The sequence below is a fragment of the Passer domesticus genome, chromosome 6 (assembly GCF_036417665.1).
Source record: "Passer domesticus isolate bPasDom1 chromosome 6, bPasDom1.hap1, whole genome shotgun sequence".
Lineage (NCBI taxonomy): Eukaryota > Metazoa > Chordata > Aves > Passeriformes > Passeridae > Passer > Passer domesticus.
Genome location: NC_087479.1, coordinates 25,527,553 through 25,546,352, shown reverse-complemented (window position 1 = coordinate 25,546,352; position 18,800 = coordinate 25,527,553). Strand labels below are relative to the sequence as shown.

At 39.3% G+C, this 18,800-nt stretch overlaps 1 protein-coding gene across 6 annotated transcripts in view; it reads right to left on the bottom strand.

Moving 5' to 3' along the window:
* The window catches only part of BAZ1A (bromodomain adjacent to zinc finger domain 1A), a 65,161-nt gene that overhangs the window by 35,240 nt on the left and 11,121 nt on the right, over positions 1-18,800 (bottom strand). For all 6 annotated transcript variants that reach the window (XM_064423951.1, XM_064423952.1, XM_064423950.1 and 3 more), the window contains 2 exons: positions 7,839-7,982; positions 1,234-1,335 (listed from right to left, as the gene is read on the bottom strand). In XM_064423951.1, the coding sequence (XP_064280021.1) occupies positions 1,234-1,335; positions 7,839-7,982 (246 nt within the window). The remainder of the gene's footprint in view (positions 1-1,233; positions 1,336-7,838; positions 7,983-18,800) is intronic.

Below are 18,800 nucleotides of genomic sequence, written 5' to 3'. Positions count from 1 at the left end.
ACTGTAAACATATATGTTAACTAAATTTGAGACAAATTTGCTATTTAAGAAGCGAAACTTCTACACCTTTCTATTTTAAATCAATCTGATTGCCAGTGTCTGCTCTAACATTTCAAACCAGCAATGCTACCAGAGTGCTCACAACACCAATAGTTATTACTGTTATTAGAGTTCTCACGCTCTCTTCCATCTACTCCATCAATCACAACTGTAGCCAAGGTATCAGAAGTCACAGCCTTGCAAAATGTGGAATATATAAAAATTTTCTTAAGAAAGGATGTCCTTTGATATTTGATCTTCATATACTTTCAAGCCTAATCAATACAAAGGGAAATTTAATGCATGAAACAGACAGCTTGGTTGTTAGCTACTATAAGTGATGTCCATGTGTTAGAAAAGGGCAATTCTACCAGCAAATAATTTATTTAAGGTTTAGGGCTGGACATGCTTCAGACCTAGGTACCAGCTCAGACAGGTACCAGTCTCAGACCTGCGGGGAGGTTAGCAAAGCTTGGGAATAAGAATGCCCACTGACAGTGGTCACAAAGAACACAGAATTTAGTGGTCACAAAGACACATAGCAAAATTCCCAAGGTAAGGAAACTCAACCAAGCAACTATACCAAACCAGCTCCAACTGGGTAAAAGGTGATTCTGCAGGGGGAAATCTGTGGCCACCAACTCAGGACCACTAACACAAGAAACTCACTGACTCAAAAGAGAAAGACTGAGCAAGTGGACTAATTGATTAATTACTGCATCTTATGGTAATTAATTGGAATCATTAACCAACAGAAAATAGAATAGTAATTAGTAAGAGAATTTATGTAACTTGTAGCCAATGAACACTTATTCTTTTGCTTGCTAAAACATGCTTGATTTATGGAATACCACTGACCACCTAGGCTTGTGCATAAATAAAGAACCTGTCTCTCTTGAGTGTGTAATTATTGGCTCGCTGCACACACAGGGTAACTAATCCGATTTTTGCAGACAACAACAGCAGGTTTCATCTGTATGCCAATGAAAGCAGAGACCTGCAAGGAGTTGGTACCTATGTTAATGCTAGCAAAGCGTGGAATCCTTGGTACAGAAGGTCTGTATTACAGTATTTTGCTCCAGTGCTTTTAATTAACAGCTCTAATATAGTTTTATAATGTCATTTTGTATCAAAAAATCTTACACAATTCACAGTTACAAAATATAATTTTAACTTCCACATACTAATTTTTACCTTAGTTGAGATGCTTTAACAATAACAGCTTCATATAGGTGTTTTTTAATAGGTTGGACTTTGTATTTGAACAAAGAAGGATCAATTATGGCTTTCTTCTCCCTAGGAAAAAAAAATTAAAAATTAAAAGTTTACATTCACGTATCATCAGCCTCATATTTTACACATTTAATATATTTATATGCCTAAACAATGGATTTCTTGAAAATACCTAGCTTGTAACTTCCACCGTAGTAAAGAGAGTATGCTAACTTTTCTGCTACTATATCTAAATCTGCATTAAAACCAGTTCCTGCAAGGAACAGGAAGAACAATGAAGGATGTTTTCATAGCAAGGAAATGGAAGATAAGAAAGCAAGGAATAAAGAGAGAGAGACAAGTAATGAGACATCTCTACACTTCAGAAAATTGTCTCCTTAATACTCTAAGTACTCATGATGGCAACAGGAAGACAGAAAAAAGAAGAAAAGATGATGAGAAAGGAATCCAAAAGACAGAAATACATAAAATTAATAAAATCAGTAGCCCTTGATCTACCAACTGCTTTGCAAAACAAGTAAAAACCACCTAAAATATTTTTCCAAAGTAACACTTTAGGAAAAAAAACAAATCAAACACTTTACCAATAGCATAAAATAACAGAAAGTAACAGAAATGAAAAGATAACATATCTACATTTCAAAATAAATTCTCATCAGGTTACACGCTTCATTAGCCAAAGAGCACTTTCCTTTTACAGGTATTGGTACAGAGATCTAGTTGTTTACCCCTCATGGAAAAGATTTCTTCAATTTTAACATAACATTAACTGTTTTGTTACACCTCTTCCTAGGTGGATAACACCCAGGTCTGATGTGCTACCAAAATTCACTCCTTTACAAGAAAGAGGGGTTTTGCCATAGACAATATACTTTTCTTAAGAAGAGTATATTTATGAACAGACTTCATGAACAGAGCTCAACTAGTAAGACTTCATTTAAATAATGTTGCATTTTGTCATTAAACAACAGAACTAACTTCTCCTGAGGTGACAATTTGTAATCAAGACTTGTACTGCTTTATCAGGATGAATTCAGTCATCATCTTATTTCATCAAGAGAGAAAGTTGAAGCAGCTATGTAGATGAACTAGGAGATTTAAAACTATGCATTTCATCACTGTCAGTCCTTCCAGCATTTACAAAATGCTTTCAGGTGGAGTTAGACAAAATAAACCAGTACATCACTTGCTCATGTGCTGCTCTTTAGCCTTGTGAAAAACATGCACAAGATGTTGAGAACTGTACTTTGCAACACTGCTGAAAATAAAATTTGCTACCACTCTTGTTTTTCCCCACTAACTCTGTGAAAGAGAAATACAAGAAATGAAGAAATGTTAACCTTCCAATGTCTAATAAATACATTATTAATTACAGATTAAATGAAACAGTACTTATTAACCATTAGTGTCATTTCAGATGAGAATAATTTGCAAAGTTCTCAAGAAAAATAGTTTATAATGACTAAATTATCAGCATAGTTAATAATAAATGGACTGACAAAAAAAGACAGACTTGGAAACAGCAACACATCTACTAGACCTACATATAAGTGCTCTGATATGCATGCTGCATTTTGCATGATACTGCAGTGCACATCATGCACAGTTTAAGTCTAAAGTTGATTCACTCAGACCAAACACAGTTTAAGGAATGTAACAGAAAAAAGCCCACCCAGCTATTCATATTAGCAAAACAGAGATCAACTGTAATCCAGTTTATCCACTGGCAAGACTTTAACATCTTTATGTAAGCTTGTTAAAAGAGCCTTCATATTCTGGTCAAACCATGACTTGGTCTTCCATGACCACCTTCAGTCTCAAAAATAGGAAAGCTAAAGTAATGAAGGCTGTCCCCAGGAATTTTTGGATAGTATGAAAGACAAACTTGCACCTCATCACACACCACTGCCTTTCCAGGCCTTTGGTCTAGTAAGCTGAGGAATGGCCCAAACAGATAATGTTCAGATACAAAATAAAAGGCATCAGAGTTCCAATATTAAGCCAAAAGTATACCAGCTTATTTATACATTTTGAATACATTCTAAGCTTCAATACTGTCTGCAATCAAATTCAGGGCCCAAAGAATAATCAAATTTTCAACTTTTTATTGTTAATCTTTTCTTCTTAGTTCATGTAAATCTTTCTCAATTTCAGTGGATATATAATAGCCCAAATGTAATTTCAAAATACACTACCATTTTTTCTGCTTAGTTTCTGAGTTTCCAGTTATTATCCCAAAAAGTAAATATACTTCTGACATCCTCCTCCAAATTCAGAGTAAAAATTTTGCTTAGTGCAAAAGAGGAAGAAAAAGTCATGCAATACACAAAGCAAGCTTTAAAAATTATACAGATTATCTAGCAGTTTTAGCATTAAAATGCTATATATTATTTTTGCTCAGATTTTATTTTGTAAAGCATTATATAAAACACATTAGAGTTACCAAGGCTTAGATCCATTTCACAGCAGAAATCCCTTACAAAAAATCTTCACAGCATAACTCTGACACACAACCAAATCCAGAGGAAAAAATACAGAGTATTTTGTAACTTAGTAGGTAAAAACTACAACTGACTCACCCATATTACACTAATTTCTAGTGCACTCAAGTGAATTGGTTAGTACTTGTTTCAGAATCTTGCATTTTTAATAAGGTTATACTTTGGCATGGTATAGGTGGCCACATGACCTGAACATAAATTTCTTCTTACACTACAGCTATGCTACATTCTGACAGCACAGTACTAAGGCAGCAGTACCAAGTAACCTCTGAGACCTTAGAACCATAGAATCATTAATGTTGGAAAAGGCGTCTAGGATTGAGTCCAACCACCCAACTGGCCCCACCGTGCTCATCACTAAACCACATTTTCAAGCGCCACATCCACATGGCCTTCTGAACACTTCCAGGGATGGCATGACATCCCTGGGCAGCCTATTCCAATGCCTGATGTTTCAGTGGAGGAATTTTTCCCATTATCCAATACAACCCTTCCCTGGCACAATTTGGGGCCACTTCCTCTCATCCCATCACTTGCTACCTGGGAGAAGAGGCCAGCCTCCACCTCACCACACCCTCGTTTCACGTGGTTGTAGGGAGTGCTAAGGTCCCCCGCAGCCTCCTTTTCTCCAGGCCAAACAAACCCTGCTCCTTCAATCTTACCCTTCTGAATTACCTTGCCCAGGACACCTATCTGCACTATCTGGTCTGAGTCTTGCCACAGCCATCTGAATCTTACTGTATTTAACAGAAATAGAAAAATTGCACTGAGAAATACGGAGAGTTGGAGGATCCGGGATGCTGTCCTGAAGTGCTAAAATGACTGCTGTCCCACTTTTCCAGAAAAAGGAAGTGGCTTTTCTTCTTCTCTTTCACTAAATCTGGGAATGGAAAAAACTCCCTTGAAGAGTGCTAGGTAAATAACACAATCATTTATGGTCTCGTCACGCTCCAGTGCAAGCCTTACACAGAGGTAACCTGTCAGTAAACAAATCCCCATGGCAAGGCTGCCTCTGCACATCTCTGAAGGTTGCCACTGACAAGCAACTCTGTACTGAGCAATAACAACACTGCCCATTCATAATTGCAAATATTTTCTGCAACTTAAATAAAATTTCAACAAAGACACAGAGCAAACAACCTGAAGACTGTTAAGAACAACATTCTAGGGACAAGACAACAGCACTTTGCAACAAAATCCTGACTTTTAACTTTTTCGTGAAGATTTTAAGGTGCCTTTGGATCCAGGTACTTTGGTTTTTCCTTAAACCATAAAGAGGACTACCCATCGTCATTATTCTTGTATTCAAGCAAGCAATGTAGGAATGAGAGAAGAAGAAAGGAAAGATAAGAATTGCAGATGAAGAAAGGTTTACTGTACTGAAGACATTACATAGCTTTAATGACAAGCCATGCCCATGTTTTGACATATCCAGTTCATAATTTTTTTCTCCAAATGAAGTTTAAAAACTCATTTCAAGGTGGTAAAAGACCTAGATGGTAAGGCTCCATTGATATCATTTCCAAAAACTGTTACCTCTTATATCCCAAAACTTACAGAAACAATTAGCCCTTCCCCAAAATTCATCTTCAATTCAAACTGAGCAAATACCCAAATTTACTGCCATAAACCAGCCAGCAAACCAATTTTTTTTTCTAGTATTTCTGATGATGCTTGATGATTCACACTATTCATAGCCCTGGCAAAAGGAATGACATGAATAATTAAGTTGCAGCTGAATTGTATGCATTTGGCAGCAAAAGCCCCTCAAACCTCCAGGGGCTGAGTACTGAGTGCTAAAGCCAACACAAGAGTTCAACCTTGCCTTTAGAAGTCTAGCAGTTTAAGGTGTGAACACTGCTATTCCATATGACCACTATCCTATGGTACCAGAGGCTCCCAGGGCATACCTGAAATGTTTTAAGAACTCAGAAGATTTGCTACCTTTTCCTATGTAACCCAGGCCTTAGAAAGAAAGCAGACTGTTTTTCTGAGGGAAAGTAAGAGCATCATAGCCTCTTTCTTCCTGTACCACCCCAACTTTTACTGAAGAACACAACAGAAAAGGTCAGCAGGAACATTTGTACAGACTGCACAGCTATTTCTGCTCCACACAGACAGGAGGAGTAGGGTCACAGAAAGGCTGGGATCTCTAATGACATCTATTTTCAGTTAAGATTCTCTAGCCTTACAGATTCTTTAGGAAAAATATTTGCAGATGGCCTATCAATCTGTGCTGTGCTCCCCTCCCCCTCCCTCACAAACACCCTGAGCATCTGCTGTACCATTGTTTAACAGCACTGCAGCTTTGCACAAAGACTGGGTCTCAAAACCTGGAGATTTGTGTGCAGGCTGAGGCAAACTGTCCTGCACATAGCAACTTGACATTGGTCTCAAGGTGACTAACAACATCCATACTCTCCACATGCAAGTCTCTCCATAAACAGCAAAATATAGTCTCTGAAAGATTAGTGCTGCAAAACAATGTCATTCAGTTCAGTGGGATTTCATTGTTATGAGCAATGGTATAAAGAATCTTATATGCCAGCACAGAAAAATTCTTGACAATGCTTTACTTACAGATAGGTTTTACACATACTGCAAATAATACTTCTCCAGTCTGCATACACCCAGAATATATCTAGAAAATTACTGTTACTACACTCTCACATTTGTTATAAACAGACTAACTTAAAACTTACAGTAAGCATTTTAAAGACACAAGAGGTTTGCAATTTAACTTGCAGCATAAATGCTACATATGTCACAGAACACTGCTTCAAAAGCCTGTATATTCTCACAAGAACTCCCCTTCTAAGAGAAAGAAATTATTTTCCCTCCCTTCTCTGCGCTGTCAAAATAACTAATCAGCTGGGGAGAATCACAGACTGGGAGTGCAAGACTTAGTCTTACCACCAGCTCTGGATGCATGGAAGTGACAGCACTATAATGGATCAATCCGACAGTCAGCTCTGTGCATGCTAGCCTAATTCCAAGAATAACCTCCTTTCAAATGCCACATGCCTTTTGGAATACTGAAAATACATTCATTTTTTCAAATATGCAGGACATCTTCATGAAAAACTTAGACACTGCCATCAAGAGACAGCAAAGAAATTTAAAAATTATTTATCCCATGTTATTTTCTTAACCAAGTGAGGAGCTCTACCCTAGTTATTCTAGGCATGTCAGGACATGACTGCATCATAAAGCAATCAACCAGATTAACTTCTGCATCCATGTGACATCTTAAAGTAACAGTTCATGCAAAGCCTGTATATTGCTAGATCCTAGATTAGGGCCCACTTCAAACACTCCTCTTTCATCATCATGCCTGTGAAGCATAGAAGTCTTTCTTCTCATTATACTGCTAGGATAGGCTCAATTACTGCTCAGTAAAGGAATATTCCAACACAATAAACAACACAGCTACAACCAAGAAGCTCTCCTATTCAATGTTATTAGGCTATTCCAGCCCATAAAAAGTTCCTCAAGACAAGATATACAGTATCACTGCACCTAACATCATAACCAAATCCATAAAATACAATGATATCTTTATATGGACACATACACAATGAAAAAAGCTTGGCATGTTTTTGGTTTTTTGGACACAAACACAAGAAGTCTCTGGGAAGACTTTTCAGAGAGTTCCAGTAAAAGTGTGTTGTGTCATATGGTTATCTCAACTCTGAGCCCCATGATGGAAGTGAAGTGATACCAGACTGCAAACATGCAGCACTTTCTGCTACAGCAGCACAGATTTCCCCAGCACAGAGAACTACCAAGAGGTACACACAGCTCTTCCACCATTGCTCAGCAAAAACACTGTCATTGCAAAGAGATAAACAATGATTAATCTGTAGGTATTCCACTTCTCATAATGCAGTTTTCTGGTGCCTTAACATAACCCACACCTCTGAAGGTTCATCTTGTCACCTTCAGCTGTCTGAATGCTCACAATCCATACAGATCAAGTAATTTGTTTCAGTCAGACTCTGACACATCTGGCTTTAATCTCATTTCCACCCAGTCAGAATGCCACACAGTAAAAGTATCACATACCCGTTTTGTGCAGAGCTATTGTGCGTTTCTGAGTCGTCACTGTCGCTGATAACAATTGTGTCCCCATCAGCACTGCTGCTGTGGCCATTCGCCATTCCGTTGTGATGGGTTGGAGCTATGACTTCCAAAACCTTACACTGCAACCTGCAATAAAACACAGACATTTATTAATGTCAAAAGTCTTTCACTAGTACAAGGAGCCTAAAATTGTAGCAGATGTTATTTTAAGAATACGTACATAACAGAACATTGTATTGTCTACTAAGTAAGTAACTAAGAGCCTTGAACTGAAATACTAGGTAAAATATTCATTTCATAAGTACCATGTAATAAATGGACAAATTCATCTGCTTACACAGCTATCAGCTTCACTTCTCAGGAAAACAAATCAAGTTACTTCTGGCTGTGAGGGTTTTGTCCAGTTCTCATTTAAGTAAACTAAAAAGTTAACTTAATGGGCTACTTCAAAACTAAACAACAAAACTTCTATGTTATTTTCATAGCAGTCTAAGAAAAGCAAAAGATTTTGAGATCCCGAAGTATTTTTACTTGTAAGAGATCATCTTCTACTACTGTTGATGACCTAAATAAACAAGGCTGAAATGATCATTATGCATCTAATCTTAATAATGTCCCATTTATCTGCTGACACATATTAAAGCTCCATCTGGCATGCACACAATTGACAAAACAAGCCTATTCCTTTGCCATCCTGAATGTTAGTTATAAAAGGGAGAATTAACTACATATCAAAAAGCATAATTAATCAACACTTCATGCTGGGTAACTGTACTATAGCTGTACTATAGCTATTCTTAACCACTAACTTTCACCCCTTTCTAGAATTCCATGGTTTCTATTATTTAGCTTAATATCCTTGTCTGATTCATGAAAATTAACTGCTGTAGTCAATGGATGTTGTCACATTCTACCACTGAGAGCTCAAAGCATGGAGGAAAAGAGCACATAATTTTCTTCTCAGTGCACCAAGCAGTCCCACTTGAAATGCAAAATGTAGAATACATGAAGCCCTAAGCTTGAACTAGTGGTGTCACACTTAGGCTAAAAACAAATAAACCTCATGAAATCCATGACAAATTCTAAATGTTCTTCTATCTGAACACTGGCAAAAAGGAAGCAATGTCAAAATATCTCTTGAACATGTCTTTCTGCAAGCAGACAGTACTACTCAAAACTTGCACACACTTTGGAAAAGACTGGGGGTAGAGAAAGGGAAAGAAAAGATGGTAGCGACTGGAGAAAACCCCAAAGAATTAAAATAACATAATAACATTAAAATATCCGAGGTAGTATTCTTGTAACATTAGCAAGGATCAGTAATGCAGTTAGATTCTGTAGCTGCTCTCTCCAATAGGCAAGGAGGTCCAGAATGCTCCAGCATGTTATTGAAAAAAAACGAAAATAATTTAATTTTTAAAAACCAACGTAACTATTTACATCCTTCGATACCCCTAAAGACAACAGTATGACCAATGCTTCCAGCATCCATGGGGACACGAGAGCTGCCTGCATGCAGAGGCAGCCTGAGCCCACCTGGGCTTGCTGGCCACAGGCACACTGCCATTCCAGTGCAGCCTGTCTCGTTCCCAAAGCTGGCTGGTCTGGGGCTGGAAGACAAGTCTTCCCAGACAGTGCAGACCATAAAAAGACTCTGTATAAAGAAGCCAGAGTGTCCAAGTATAGGAGAGGTAGAACCTGGTGACTGTTCACAAAGTCAATCCAAGTCCAACAAGGTTTATTAAGGCCTGGCCCAGCACCAAACTCTGAGTCCTCTAAGTAAAGTCTATTATTAGTAACTTGGTTTTCCAATATTTGGAACATCACAGTTACCTCTTCATACTAAATAATATGGAACCAACTGCATGACAGAATGTGTATTATTAGGCTGGGTTTTTTTAAAATACAACAAAGACCATCTCCTAAAAAAAGACTTCTTAGTGGAATTCGTTTTGTTTCCGATTACAAAATACATTTCCTAGCGAGTCCAACTCAAATGACGCCACCCTTCCAACGCCTCACGGAAGCGCAGGGAAGCTCCCGCCACGCTCCGGCAGTGACGGCGCTCGCCGCTAGAGGGGGCGGCACCGCCGCAGCCGCCGCGCCGCGCTGACAAAGAGGCGGCAGCGCTCGCACGGCCCGGGCCGGCCTCCTGCACTGAAACAGGACTCGAGCCACCGAGGGGCTTTCCAACACCCATTCTACCTGCTCATCCTTCGAGCAGCCCCGTCATTTACCGGGAATCACATCTCTGTATCTAAGAATGGATATTACATATTCTATACGCTTGATTCAATAAGCGGCAAAATCCCCAATACAGCTGCATTCCACTCCCGCCCCCTTCCCCTTTATTTTTCAGCAGGAAGAATGACTAACAGATTGAGCTATCTCAGAAAGGAAGTGATACTCCATCTTCTGTGCCATTCAAATCATTACCAGAAAGCTTTGGGGAAGGAATCAAGTGAAACACACGTTACCTGGTGCAATAAAAGCACAATCCTGTGCAATTTAATGCTTACGGATGGGCAGGAGATTAAAGACAGTGATGCAACCATTGCTTCTGGCATTAAAGAAATAATCTATGAATGATTTTTTTAGCCTGTAGTCAAGTCATGGCTAACAGCACCAATTCCCTGGACTAAGTGGCAAAACCACTGTTTCTAGTGCAAGTGGTCTGTTCTTCTCGATAACCTAATAATTCCCTGAGTTCACTCACTACAACTCTTATTTTATATTATAAGGCACATAAAACAACACAGCTGAAAGCTGAAGCAAGACATTTAAATGAAGCATACTACTTGAATTACTTCCTAATAAAGATACTTCAATATCTTTACACATTTTATGTCAAACCATGCTCACTATTCCACAAAACTAGATTTGGGGCAACTCAATCTAAAAAGACAGCAGCATCAATGAACATAGATATGTACCCTAAATAGCCCCATCAGTCAGGAAGCACATTCTTCAAATGACAATAAAAGATTACAGTCACACTGAGTGAATCCCAAAGATTTTCAAAATAAATTGAGAATAGAACTATTAGGAACTTGCACACAACAGTCCCAGCAACTCTACCTCAGACACTACTTAAAACAATTTTGCTTACCTGTTTCTGCACTACAGGCTGTTATCAACAGTGGGGTCTTCTGGCTTATTAAAAGGATGGCCTCATGCTTACAGATCTGTTTTTTTGTTAGGCTCAGAAACTAAGATCTTTGAAGTCTCTTATAGTAAGGGCTCCAATAAATGCTTAGCCTTATGGTTTTCTCTTTATTCTTTTTGAAAAACCAAAACAACAAAGAACAACACAGGAGTCCAAAGATTTTCAACAAAGCCAGAGTTTGGTATCACAAACATAATTTATTTTTAAAGCATGTCTTCTCTCTCAAATGAAGAACTCTGAGAGCTTCCATTGATTTCCATGAACGTTGCGTAGGGCTGGTCAGCTACACAAGCAAAAGAACAGAACTAACTCCAGCAACCCAAGTGTTATGAATAAAAAGTTATATTTTTTTAGGTTGCATAGTTAAAAACAAGTCAGACCAGTTGCTGTAAGCTAGTTTCTGCGCTAAGGAGGAGTTCTTCAATTACCTGTTAATGGCTGGTGATTAACCACTGTCCATAACCTGATGCTGGCCGCTTGCCAGGGAGGGACACCAGGACAGACCCTCCAGGTGAAGAGACTAGGAGTGACATCAGAGCCAGTATGCAGATGAGAAATGCACTGTGCCCCGAATTTTTACAGTTTTTCCCAGGAAAACCCTTAAAATTATGAGCCAACAAGTGACCTAAGTGACATCGAAGGATGGGAGCGTAGTCCCGTACCTGCTTGGATCCTTTTTGCTTCTCACCCTAACCTGAAAAGATGTTGATTAAAGAGACGCCCCGGGATGTTAGACAAAAAAGCAGGAATCTGCTACTCTCCCGTGAGGACAGAATCCCCAGCTCTGCCTGCAGACCAGCGGACAAAGCTGCATCATCCTCCTCCTCCGTGCCACGCCTGGGAGCAGCGGCGGCGTGGGCGCGACCCATCGATTTCTCCCCACCTGAGCTGATTCTTCTTAATAAAGGCATTAAAAAGGAGAAAGATCTCCTGCCCATTTATTTCACAAGGGTTAGGGACTACAGACTGCAGCACAGGACAGTTTTTTGGGAAACCCAACTCAGTCTCCTTCTGCAGAAACTATTCTGGACTGTGCTTAGAAGAGCCTACAACTAACAGAAAACTAAAGTTTGACTGAACCTTGTCACTCCCACAACTCTAAGAAAGAAGCAGGTTGAAGGAATACAAAAGCAAACTGCACTTGCAGCCTAGGCTGCTGTTCCACAAGATGCAGAAATGACTTAACAGCTCCTGTCAAATGGGGAGCTCTTCCTTTGCCACTCCTCTTTCCAGCCACATACATGGTGCTTGCTTTCTGCAGCTCTGCAAATCATTTTCATTTATTAATTGTCATGAAACTGGATTCAGCTACCTAACAAAACAACTAAACAAAAGAATATACATTTAAAAAAAACCAAAATCCCTAACCCAGAGTGAAACACTGGGTAAGCTTGTGTCATGATCACCTACTTTAAGCAGCTCACTAAAGGATGGGATGAGAACTAGGGCACATGCAAGATAAATGGGCACTAGGGCACTGAGACAGATAAATGCAGACGAGGATGGAGAGCTGTCCATCTACTCAAGAGGCGGGGGAAGAGGGGCTGCCACTGAAGACCAAGGTGAAGAAGTTTTTGATTACCTCAGCCTTCTACTCATCCATTGTTACCAGCAGTCTATCAGGGGGTTACACCCTCTTTGACCTTCCTTTTCTGGTTAACACACATGTTAAACCCCTTCCTGTTATTCTTTCCACCCTTGCAAGGTTCAATTCCAGCTTTGCCTTGTTCTTCCCAGGTCACCTGTCCGTCCTATCTTCATCTGTCTGTATATTTGCTTCTTTCTCTTTAGTTTGAACATGAGGTTCCTCCTCAGCCAGGCCATTGTGCTGTTCTCCAGCAGATGTCAGGGTGGTTGAAGGTCCCAAGAAGGACAAGAGCCGTGAGCGCAATGGGTCCTGTAGTCAGCAATAGTTCCTGACAAAGCAATAAGGCTTTGTCAATAGGCTCCCCTTGATCAGGGTGCCTGCAGCAGTCACCAACCACTTGCTTCCTTTTGTTGCCTCAGTGTCTGATTTGTATCCACAGGCTTTCAACCTGCTCATGGCTGTTCTTCAGAGACAACTCTTTACACTCAATCCACCTCTTGATGTAGGAAGCAACCTCTCTGCCTCTCTTCCTCCCATCTTTTCTGAACAGCCTGTAGCCATTGATGGTCACAGTCCAGTCGTGGGATTTGTCTCACCAAGTTTCAGTAATGGCAACAAGGTCATGGCTTTCTAGCAGCTAAGTGGTTTCCAACTACTGTTTGTTGCTGACGCTGTGTGCTTTGATGCAAAGGCACCCTCAGCTGGGCTGTCACCTGTGTCACCTTCCTAGAGGAGCACACCCCTGAATTCCTTAAGAGATAATTCTCTGGTGGCTTCCCTTTTGGTTTATAATACCTTAGGAGACCCTGGCTCATCCCCCTAAGACTCCATGTTCCAACATGGCTCACACATTTCCAAGTCAGTATAACATAGATGCACTTCTGATGGGCTACCGATTTCACCCCCAACACTGGCAAGCTGCACCCAGGCTCATCTCTGCCAAGCCTGGTCTTATCCCTTTCCTCCTTCAAACCTGATTTTAAGCCTTCTCAATCATCCTAGCCCGCTCATGGACTTTTGGATAGGCAAATCCCATTTGTCTCCAGCAGGCCTGGCACCATAGAAACTGTCCCATGATTGCAAAAGCCAAAACACCACTGATGGCCTTTAAGCCACATGCTGATCAGGTGATTTCTCCTGTTCCTTTCACAATTTTCCTCCCTGATACCAACGGATTTGAGGAAAACACCATCTCTGCTCCTGTTCCTTCAAATCTGTTGCCCTAGTGCCCTGAAGTTCTTTTTGACTGTCATAAAACTTCTCTCATCAACCTTGTCACTGCCAACCTGCACAACAACTAGAAGTGGGTAATAATCAGAGGGCTCAATTAGTCCTGGCGTCTCCTGATAACATCCCTTACCTAAGTCCCAAGGAGGCAGTAGACTTGCCTGTAGAATGGGTACAAGCTGATATATGGGGCCCTCAGTTCCCCTGCAAAGGGAATCACCTACAATCACTTTTTCTTTCTTTCTTTCTTTCTTAACACCCAAAGTTGTGATCCATCGGGCTGACTGACTTGTTCTGGGGAAGCTCCAAGAGAGAACTTCATCCCCACTATTATCTGCCTGACCTTGACATTACAGAGCTTCATACATTTCCTTCAAGGGCACTTGGAAAGGAAGGGGAAGCTGAGGGGGAATTGTCCTATCTCCCTAGACAGGGACCTGTTTCCATTCACCCATACCTCTTAGGTACCCCCCTTCTGCCTGATGGTGAGAGGGTCAGGGTTCCTCTGACTCTTACCAAGCTTCCATCCTGCATTTCTCTCAGGGACTGAAGGATGTGACTCTACCAGTCTGTTTTCTCTCATGCTCCTTCATACTCCTCAGCCTTTTCCCTTCCTCTTTAGAATGAAACAAACCAGAACAAATTCTTTCATTCATCTCAGCAACTCCAAGACACGTACACAAGCTATTATGAGCTGCAGAACAGGCCAGGTATCTCCATCTACCGCTTCTGGAGAAGTAGGACACAATTTAAACAAAGAAGAGAATCTGCACTCCAGTAACAGGCCAAAACCATTACAGGATACCAGCTTAAAAACCTCGACCCTACAACTACTGGCACTTTGCTTCCCAGTAAAGTTCTTCCCAAATGCCATGCAGGCCTTTACATCCAACCAAGGCTGGCATTAGAGAGGCTCTGAGAGGAGAGACCACTTCTCACAGCTCCTCCATTGAGCATTCTGCACACCAGCTTTTGATCTGGCTGGCACTAATTACTCTGACAGAAATAATAGTCTGGTATTCAGCTATGTCCCCATTTCAAGTCCAAAAAACAAGATACCCTGAAGGCTCAGATGAGTTGTAAATGTGTCTCTTTATGCTTTATGATAAGCAGACAAAAACTATCCCTTAGATGGCACATGGCTCTTTCAAATGAGACAGTGGGGGAATATTGCAACACTTCGAAGCCAAATTTTAAAACAAAACCCACAATGATCAGTGAGTCAGAAGCAAATTCACTTTTTAAGACACACAAATGAAAGTAATGTTTTTAAAATGCCAAAATTTAAGAAGCACACTTTTTCTAACAGTATGTAAAGTTAGCTGAATACAGAAACCCCCATAAGAATAATACAAGAAGCTGTAGTAGCAAGTGCTAAAAAGCACCAAAAAGCTACAGCACCATTCTGTTTTGTCAGCTTTTAGGAAGATTTTAAGAAGCAAATGTCAAGTAAGTGCAGTCACTCATCTCCTCATCCTAACAGTTCCCATACGCTTGAGAGTAATTAAAGAAGTAAGAGAGACAAGATCTGAAGGAGTAAGTGACATCTTTTACTAAGCTAACTGATACTGTTTAATGCACACACAAACAAAAGCACACAACAAGGAGACATGTTTTATGCTCATAACGGCTTCCTGAAGTACAGAAAGAGCTGCTGCTTTTGAGTTTTAGTATCTTCATTTGTCTGTCAAGTTATAGTTAAGATTGTATGTTTCAAATTTCAAAGAAACTAGTAAGAAACATGGTTTTGCTTAGGACAAGAGCACGTACAGACTGCCTCCTGCAGAACTAGGACAATACTACACTGGTATATGTATCATTTTGACTGCCCAGCCTTTGGTTCATAACATTGTACTGATAAAAAACAAGTAAGTACTAAAACAAACCAAAACCTTTACCTTTGAATTTATAGTTATAAAATACAGAGTGTGAGAATCAGACCTACCAGAGACTGGCAGTGCCAATTGTTTAACAGCTGTTTAACAACCTATAAGAAAGGAATTGCAGGTTCTTTCCCATATATCATCATCATATAGCTGCCATTAGTCAAATAGAAACATATTTATTAGTCAACAAATTTACGTTTACATCCCAAAGGATTTAAGGGCAGTGGAAAGTAAATTCCTTAAACATTATTTTTCCAGGCCAGAAGTTGACTGATCCTTAAACAGCTATGCTGAAAAAATGCACACTGTATTTGCTTTATGAATAGGTAAGCTGATCTCCAGTATTATCAAAAATGCTGTTGTTTCATAGACATCATGCTAGTTTTGATATTTTCTGGAATTCAAATTCACCTTGCAAAATAAAGTAGTAAACTTGCTTCGTATACAGGAACCTACATTTAAGCATTACCACTAAAAAGCCACACAATTAGTAACTATAATTTAAATAATTTAAATTCTCTGTAACTCATCAGTCTAAACATGCAAGACACTTTGTCACTCTCTACCTAGTGATCTTATTATATAATAACTCATCCTAGCACTCAGAAGACAACTACAAATATCTATCTATATATATAGATATAGACAGATAGATATAAGCAACTTGCCAGTTTGAATAAAAAAGTTGGAAAATTAGCTATAACTTTATCTCTTGCAAGGATTGTCTTCCACCATCCTAACTCCTTATCAGCTACAGTTTTGACCAGCAACATGTTTGGCGTGCCCCAGTTAAGACTTACAGAGATGAAAACAGTATGTAAATCTTTTAATTGGCCTAATGCAATGGTTAATCCACTCCTAAATGAACACTCCTAAAGCACTGGGACACCAGTGAAACAATTGACGTGTTAAAAGAAGTTTGATCTCTGATTATGTTTCCTGCAGCCTGACAATTATCAACATCAGATCATTCAAAGCAGAGAAAGGATCTTAACCTACTTAAATATATGATCAGATGCAGCAATCTTCCTAACAGAACACCATCTACTACTACTGTAAGTAGGCTCATTTTTGAAAGCATTCTGGTGTTGCTTGCTAACAGACATCAGGCAAGTATTCTTTTGCAGTGGTGTCATCTAGTGGTCAAATTCAATGAAAAAAATATATTCCTTTCTGTATGATTTTCTTCCTTCTTACACACTGACCTTTAAGCAATCTATTTCAGTCTGTAAGTGGCTGACTTTTTAATTAAGTGCCATCCTAACTGATGAACAAGAATTGGTTGTGCCCCAACCTACACATGGGGAAGAGAAGACATCACCACATAAGCTATTTTTAAGAGTGGAGGTAGCGTTGTCAGATTTCCTCACTGCTCAAGTCAGACCAAAAGCTTAGAGTTTAATTAACTAGTTATCAAACCCCTCACTTACCAATCCTCATAAAGAAGGATGGCATTACTTCTTGTGATAGCACACAGATTCAGAATACTGACAATCAATCACAATAGGTTGTTTACATGGGCTTTAAATGTAGATTTTCCTCCAACAAATTAAAGTAGTTGTAAAATCCAAAAAGCATGCTGCTGACTTCAAGCAGAAAAGAACAGGTCTTACTTCTGAGCAAGTCAAGCTGTTGAAAGGGTTTTTTTTTTTTTTTTTAGTATGTCTGAGGCATTAGCTGAGGTTATTATTTTTGGGTAGGCCTTCTATACCACATAGCTTCAGCTTTCAGGTAACTGTCTTCAGATGTCAAAATGTTGAAAATCCATTTCACAAGTTTCAAATATCAATAATAAAACATAGTACTAAGACAGCAACAAATGGACAGGTTACTGCAAGAGACACTATTCCTTGTGGAAAATCAAAAGACCAACAAGTACATGATGGGTCTTGAACTTCCAGTTCTGAATGTCAAATATGGGAAGCAATTCCAGTAATGTGATCAACATATTTCCTCTTCTTCAATAAAATGTGAGCTAAAACATTAGCTGCTTATTTTATACCTTAATTGCCCATGGCTAACATGAAATATTGCTCTAAGCCTCCCCCCAACAAAATCTCAAATAATTTCCATGCCTTTTTCAATAAACTACTTTCCATAAACTGCAATGTGACATTCTAATTAACAATATTTACAATGTCAACTGGTTTAAATTCTTTAGCAACTCAAACTTAATTTTAGATTAAGTATTCTCTTTTTATTCTATAATGTTTCTGACCAATATTTCAAATAGTAATTTTGTCTTTTGTGAAGGCAGTATTAGGAAAATATTGTTACACAATTCCTACACTTCTTCAACTGGAAGTCTGAGCACCTTGTGTTTGAAAGCATAGCACAGCTGCCACTTTGGAGAAAAGTCAGACACATACAAACCAAGAAAGATGGCAGTTTTTAATCAATACATCACTTGAAAGGGTTAAAGCGCAAGCAGAATATCTCCTTGCGGCTTCTAATAGATTGCCAAAATGCACCCATAATTTTTAGAGACCACCTGAACACGGCATATGATAGGACTGGGGGGGCTTTCCCTGCAATTTGCTACTGGTTGACAACAGTTGTTGGAGACACCAAACATACAAACAAGAGGAGGACAGTATATCCCAAACTCTCTTGAGTTCCTCTTACCAGACCTTAGTAAGAAGGCACAATTAGCCAAATTCAAAACTGAGCAGCACAGCAAAAGGCTAGAAACCAGAAGAGACTAAGATCAGAGAAAGTAATGGAGCATTAGACACCGCAAAAACCAGAGCACTCAGGTTTCAAAAAATCCCAGCATCTTCCTAGACTCTGAACAAAGCACTTGTCCTCTCTTTGCAAATCAGCTGTCATGTCTTGCAGTATTATAGACAACTTCATATGCTCAAGGATAAAAACATTTATATTAAGCCAAAATGCTAAGCCTTCTAGTGTTTGGGCTCCCTAACACTTATTTTGTTCAAAATCTAGAAACTGCAAGCTATCTTAAAAGAATATTACACATGCAAAGTCAGCAGTTATAAAATAAAATATCAATATTTAAATTGTTTGAGCAAGCCTTGGTTACACATACATTATGTAGTAGGCTTGGCATTAAATGA